This window comes from Arachis hypogaea, chromosome 1 (assembly GCF_003086295.3).
Source record: "Arachis hypogaea cultivar Tifrunner chromosome 1, arahy.Tifrunner.gnm2.J5K5, whole genome shotgun sequence".
NCBI lineage: Eukaryota > Viridiplantae > Streptophyta > Magnoliopsida > Fabales > Fabaceae > Arachis > Arachis hypogaea.
Window position 1 is genome coordinate 98,009,981 of NC_092036.1, and position 7,520 is coordinate 98,017,500.

The window sequence follows — 7,520 nt, forward strand, 5'->3', positions numbered from 1 at the left end:
GGTTGAAGCCAAACAAAACTGTCCTGTTATAGTAAATAATATTCAAAACGTTATTATTTTCAATTAAAATTTTTAAATTCAAACAAAAAAGTTACTATGTTAATTGAAAAATAACTTTCTAAAGTTTTATTTAATTTATATTATGCACAATAATAAAAGAGTGGATACCTCACCCGATCCTGACAATTATCTTTAAAAGACAACAAGGTCCCTAAGAAAAAAAATATGTAATATTCTTTAAAAAAATGTGTGTTTTTAAAGATAATAAACAAGATAGCATAATTTTATGCTTAGTTATTTGGTTTTTGTTTTAAGGAAATATTTTTTATTGTTCATATATTTTCTGATTTTAAGAATTCTAAAAGATTCCATTTCTCTTTTTCCTTTTGTATTCAACAACTCAACAAGTTCATCAATACATCTAGTCATCAAATATTAAATTGATGGACTTTCCTGATGAATTCTCTCATTTTCCCTGCACGTATCAAATTCTCTCGTTTTGATAACGTTGTCGATTTGGCTACTTTTAATCTGAATCAGAATCTATTAATCTAAAGGCCACTTTTCTTATGTGTATATACTATATACTAGAACAGTAGCTTTGTATAGATTCTAATTTCTAAGTTTGTCGAGGATGCCATTGCAAGGGATAGTGCTGAACCCAAAATAGAATTAGGAATATACGGTTTTTCTTTTTTAACAGGTCATTGTATCTGTTTTTGTTTTTTAAGTAACGCTATCTAAATTAAATGGAACCATTTAGATAGACATTAAAACGTGTTTTTTAAAAATATTTTTTAATAATTAAAATTTAACACATATAATTAATTAAATCGTGTTATTTTTATCAAAATTAGGCTAAACAAAATAATTTGACCGAAAAAATGATGAATTAAATTTTGAATTGGTCTAAATTAATATTATTTTTTATAAAAAATAATTACAATACACTTATTATAAAAAATAACTAAAAATTAATATATATATATATATATATATTAATTTAAAAAATTCTAAATCCTAAAGAACTAGAATTTAAAATACTCAAAATTAATATATATAATAAAAGTATTTTAGTCATTTTCTATAATAAAGATATTATAATCATTTTTTATAAAAAAATAATATTAATTTAAGATTTAATTTATTATTTTTTCAGTCAAATTAATTTATCTGACCTAATTTTAATAAAAATAATACAATTTAATCGATTATATATATTAAATTTTAATTACTAAAAAAATATGGAAAAGTATATAAAACCAAAAGGAGATTAGCCAAAAACTAAACAAAACTACATTAATTTATATTAATAATTAATTTTAAATTTTTTAAATTTAAAATTTAAAAAATTTAAAATTAATTAGGTAAACCTAATTAAAACCTATAAAAACCTTCTTCTTTCCTCTCGCGTTAACCTACTCACCTCCAACAATCACATACAAATCTCTCTCTTACCAATACTGTTGGAAGCGCCAGCGACTTCTATGCTCTCCGCGATGCCCTTAACACAGAACCCCTGCCAACATTGAAGTGCGGAATATTCTTCCGTTTACGAACCTATACAGAAGAGTAAAAGCATGAGATCACAGGATCTTTGATGAAAGTGAAGACAAATACCGTTACGGTTATTACTGTACCACGAGCCCAACCACGTCCAAAGGAGGCGAATTGGATTCAAGAGCTTCGACGCCAATTTGAAGGCAGTGGCGGAGGGCTTCCTCACAGGGCTAGCGGCGGTCATGTGGCAGTGAACGGGAGATGTCGCGGGCACCGCCATGAATAGCTATAGTCCAACCCATCGCAGCTTTTTCTTTTTTATTTTTATTTATTTTTAGTGTTTTTTATTTTTAAATTTTATTAAAAAAAGTGAAAATAATAAATTTTTATTTTTATTTTTATTTTATGTTTTTTTTGTTGCAGATGTTGCTCTCTGCGTTTTGCGATATTAGGTGCAGTTTTGATGATTAAAGAGACTGCAAACTACACAATTATAGAATTATAAAAAAAATATGAGTAATGCTAGGGAACCAAAAGGGTATCAGCCAAAAATCAGCCAAATATCTCTGGGTGAATTTAAAATTTCTACGAGTTAATATATATGGATGTTCCTTCTGCTAAGTATTAGAATGTTTCTTTTTCATGCTAAATAGATGTTCTTTTATATATTTTTCGAATTTTTTTGTATTACAAATGTAAATGTCTCTATTTCTTTAAGAATTTTATAATTTTTTTTTAAATTTTATAAATATTTAATTATTTTTGCTAAAATATAACTGAATATTTCTTTTGTTAAGTGTTAGAATGTTTTTTTTTTATATTAAATGAATGTTTTTTTTTAATAACACCCGTAATGACCCTACTTCATACTCCCTAAAAACACAATCTTCAGAATCCACACTCTCCCTTCAACTATGACCAAATTGATCCAATATTCTAACCGGCTTTATCGGCTTCCTATGCACCAATTTCCTGCACCGTTGATGACACCCTCACCAAACCATGCACCATAGGGTTGAATTTTGAAACGAAGGTGATGAGGAGTTCTGTGATCCCAGGAGAGATTTTTGGTTTTTTTTCACATATTAGTCAAGGAGTGATTTGGTTGAACACGGCAATTAATAACAAAATTTGAAAATTAAATAAAATTAAATTAATTAAGTAAAATGTGATTTTGTTTATTTTTTGGCTGATTCACTTTTTGTTCCACATACTTTTCCAAAAAATATTCATTTAATATGAAAAAAAAACATCCTAATACTTAATATAAAAAACATCCAATTATATTTTAGCAAAAATAATTAAATATCTATAAAATTTAAAAAAAAATAAATTCTTTAAAGAAATAAAGACATTCACATTTGCAATACAAAAAAATACGAAAAATATATAAAAGAGCATGAAAAAAAACATTCTGATACTTAGCAGAAGAAACATCTATATATATTAATTCGTATAAATTTTGAATTCACCAAAAATATTTTGGCTGATTTTTAGCTAATACCCTTTTAATTCTTAGCATTGCTCAAAAAATATACGTTTTAGGCCTCTTTATGGCTCCCAAATTAAATTCGTATGTTACTAGATTGGCGGTGACATGCTTAGCATGTGCATAACAGTTTTCCGTGGTAGGTTTATCACATCCTTTTTATTCCGGTGGGTTAAGATTGCCAAAAATGAAAACTTTTGATTGGGAAAACAACACACTCTAAAGCTACCAAGTACCAACCAATGCATTTTATAGAGCAGGGCCGATCTAAATTAAATCATTTATTTAATTCTGTTTAAATTAAAAATTAATTAAAATCGCATTAATTTAGATTTAATTGAATTTTATTTTTTGTAAATTGTTGGATTGGATCGTATTTTAGATCTACTTTTTATAACTGATCCAATCCAATCCAAATCGCACAATGTGCTATAATATTATTATTTTATTATTATATTTATAACATATTTAATTTGTTATGCATTTTTTTATTATTCATGTATTATTATTATTATTTAATAAATATTTTATGTTCAAAATGTTATTTATTTATTTATTCTAACTAACCTATAATTTTATTTCTATTGTTATGTTATCGTTAGCTTTCTTGTTATGTCATTGTTAATTATTTAAAATTTGATGTTGAAATTTGTTATATGTATTTAATTTTTTTTATTTAAAAAACCGCAAATTCAAATTGATTCAAATTGCTTGTAATCGGATCGAATCAGATCGGATTTCCAAAAAAAATTTCATCCAATCCAAACTGTACCGCACATAAATTAAACGTTTGGATCGGATGACTTTTTCTTTTAAAATCGAATCAAACCGCACCGCAAACACCCCTAACTGATAGCATATAAAACAAAACTTATGCGATGCCATTAGAAACAACATTAATAAGTAATGCCCAGAAGACTCCAAGAAGTCAAGAACTAAAGAGTACAGCAAGCATTAAATGTGATACAAGACTTTATGAGCACACCGTATTGAAGGTAGAAGGAAATCAAAATTAGGCCAAAATATAGTATTGCTGACGTGTTGATGAATGATTTAATAAAGTAGACTTGTTATAAACTGTCAAACTCAACGGTTAACTAATATTTTAATCGAGAACAGTAATGTAAATGCAAACCAATCGTGTGAATAAAACAGTATTGTAATTTTGCATGCTAGGCATGAAGAGGCTAATTTTTCTTTTTATGGAAGTGAGATGAGTTTACTCTAATATTATAATTTTTGGTATTTTTTAAAATTGTGAGAAAAATCAAAATTGGAGATATTTCAAATTTTATAATTTTTTTTTGAAACAGAAATAAAAAAGTCCAATTTCAGAAAATACTCTGATTTCTATATATCAGACATCAAAAGATCCAGGTCTAATTTCTGCACCTTCTAGGATCTAGGAGTCCGATTTCTATATCTCAAATTAAATGGTACCACATTTGAGATTAACATCCCAGCAACACATAATTCGAAAAAATACCATTGTGAGCCCAATATCAAAAATAAAAAGTAAAAAATCAGAATTACATCCCCAACCTCAACAATCAAAGTATTGTAGTATATACTTCTGAATGGAAAGAAACTTATCATGCATTGATATAATATCTAACCATGAATTAGGCAAAACTTGATAAAATTATTCCGTTGTAAAAATATACTAATTTCCCTAACAAAATGAACTGAAATAAAGTAACATATAAACTGAACATTGTCAAGGATAACTCTTCTCTGCAGAGCTAAACTTTGAACCTTGTGTTAAGGTCTTCAATCCAACTTGACCGAAGAGAACAAGTAATACACAAACCAGAATGAAGAGAGGAACCCAACTGTTCCTGTGGTGAACATGATTGCCAGAACCATGAGGAGTGAATACCCCAAGTAAAGGGTTGCTGATACAGGTCCACTCAAACTCTTAAGATCAAATACGAGATAGTTTATGGAGTACAAAAAGATGTAAATGGCAACGGAACCAGAGGCAAAGAATGACTTCCACCACCACTTCCAGTCCTCCACACAGAGGTGCATGTAGGTTAGAACAAGTGAAACCTCGGCACAAACAACCACCAAAAGGATCAAAACAATGAAGAGGAAGCCAAAGACATAGTAAACGCGTCCCATCCAGATACTGGACATGATGAAGAATAGCTCAATAAAGAGGGTGCCAAATGGAAGGGTGCCCGCGCCGAGAACCAAAAGCCATGATGGGTACCTCTGCTGGGGAATTTCTCGTGGAATTTGATTGGTTCGAACCGGGTACTCAAGGTGAGGTGCCCTTGCCCCAAAGTACCCACCAACAAGGCTGAGGGGGACAGAAATGCAAAACCAAAGCAAGAGCAGTATAACATATAGTGAAAATGGAATGGCTCCAGTGCTGTGGCTTCCCCACAACAGGAAGTTCAAGATTGTGAGGATAAAAAATGCAATACCGGGGAAGAAACATGCGGCCTTAAAAGCAACTGAAGCCCAGCCCTTCTGATCGCCGCAGCCAATTGTCCTCCATAGCCGAACTGCAACATAACCAGCAGCAATACCAAGTATCAGGTAGAAAAATATCATACCTGTGATAAGTGTTCCACGAGAAGCTGGTGACATGAATCCAAGTGCAGCAAACAATATTGTCACAACAGCCATCCCAAGAATCTGAACTCCATCCCCAACCATTATACACAACAAAGCAGGATTCGACGGAGCACGAAACACATCCCCCACAACAAGCTTCCAACCAGATAACTCCTCATTCATCTGTGCTTGGGCCTCCTTATCCAACTCCTCATATCGGGTCAGATCCCTCCTAACAGTCCTCAGGAAGATCACAAGAACAATACCAGCAAGGAAAGTGATCACCATAAGCGAATTGAGGATAGAGAACCAGTGCACTTTGGCTCCCTCCATCTTCAAGTAGGCATCCCATCTAGACGGCCACTTGATGTCACTCTCCTCAAAGGTAACCTCATAAGTAAACGCAACTGGCTGCCCTTCCTTGATAGGCATACCCACAGTGGCCGGATCACACTTGACAGGTGATGGATACTTGCCATACATCTTCAAGTTCTTAACTGAATCAGCATTATGCATAATGCTGCAAGGTATCACCTCAAACCCAACAACCATGTATCCAGGCTTGTCAGATCCCTCCTTACCCACTGGCGGGATCATCTCGGCCGCATCGCCCGTCCCCATGACACGAGCGACATTAGGTTCCTCATACTTATGGACAAGAACATTGAACTTGAGATGGTTAAACAGATAATACACATCCTGAATCTTGATACCAACAGGGTACCCAGTCCACCTCAAAAAGTACTCATCCTTCTTTGTAAACCTGATAGCAGGCAAGTTATCAAGTATCAGATTCACCTGATACATTTCATCAATCCTCTTTGTCAAGATCTTGAACTGTTCATCAGACAACTTATCAACCTGACACAGGAAAATCTCAGACTCATTGGTGTACATCTTGAACTTATAAGGCGAGTTTTCGATCCGATCCCCCATGAGGAGCTCACCCAGATTCTCAGCACTATCCTTGACACCACCCTCAGGCTTGCAAAATGGCAAGCTGTAATAGCTAAAGGGCATCTCTGTGTCAATTGAAGTAAGAGAATTCACCTTAACCGACAACTCATCACCTACACCATACTTGTGTGGATAACTCCCAGGGAGGTAGAATCCATACCCCAATTGGAATACCAAGCAGAAAGCCAATACCCACAAACTAAACTCGCGAAAAGACTCCATTTTTGGACGACTCATTAGAAATTTGTGTCAGATCTGAAAGACCCCATGGGGGAAATGTCAATTGAAAAACCAAAATAAAAAAGCACAAAATATCAAGTTGTATTTTCTAACTAGATTCTCAGTACAGTGTGAATGCAAATGCAGATGCAAAGCATATATACTAGCTAGCTACACAATCCAAAAGACGAAATGTAAATAGAAATAAACGGCCAATTTGAAATGGAATAAGCGCAATGAAGAAGGGTGTGATGAGAATTTCTCACTCACCTGATAGGTAACGAGAAGATCTGAGTTTCAAAACATGAAACGAGATCTTCGAGACGAAGAGAATCTAGAAATTGAAGCGAGGAAGAAACGCGAGACGATTTAAGGAAGGCGTTGAAGTTGGCGACTCTGCACATTTATATGGTTGCTTCTCATTCCAGGGAGCTTCTCTTTCACAGTTTCACTGCTCTCTCATCAGGACTCATACTCCTCTCAAAATGACCATTCTATCCTTTCTTTATTTATTTTAGAGTGAAAATTAAAATGCAAGTGTAGTCGATTTAGATGAAGTTGATAATTGAGAGTTAAATAATTTAATTGATTTAACTAAAATTTCATTTAATGACTTTTAACTATCAACTTCACGTGAAGTCAACTGCACTAAATTTCACCTTATCTTATATGTTTTGGTAAGATTGAAATTGAAGTGTTTAGATTTAATTTGTTTCTTTGGCTCAATATAACATTGATTTTGTAATGAAGTAAGCAATAAAATAATATTATTATTAAGCTAAATTTAAAT

At 32.3% G+C, this 7,520-nt stretch overlaps 1 protein-coding gene across 1 annotated transcript; it reads right to left on the reverse strand.

Moving 5' to 3' along the window:
* Window positions 1–4,567: 4,567 nt before the first annotated feature.
* LOC112701101 (transmembrane 9 superfamily member 11) lies at window positions 4,568–7,275 on the reverse strand. Its single transcript, XM_025751900.2, has 2 exons — window positions 7,001–7,275; window positions 4,568–6,766 (listed from the first exon to the last, which is right to left on the reverse strand). Exon 2 carries the CDS (start codon window positions 6,746–6,748, stop codon window positions 4,760–4,762), a length of 1,989 nt encoding a protein of 662 aa, XP_025607685.1. The 5' UTR covers window positions 6,749–6,766; window positions 7,001–7,275; the 3' UTR covers window positions 4,568–4,759.
* Window positions 7,276–7,520: the final 245 nt, after the last annotated feature.

What these genes read in the sequence shown, in the direction of transcription:
- LOC112701101 (XM_025751900.2), bottom strand. Translation starts at nt 6,748, where the DNA reads ATGAGTCGTCCAAAAATGGAGTCTTTTCGCGAGTTTAGTTTGTGGGTA.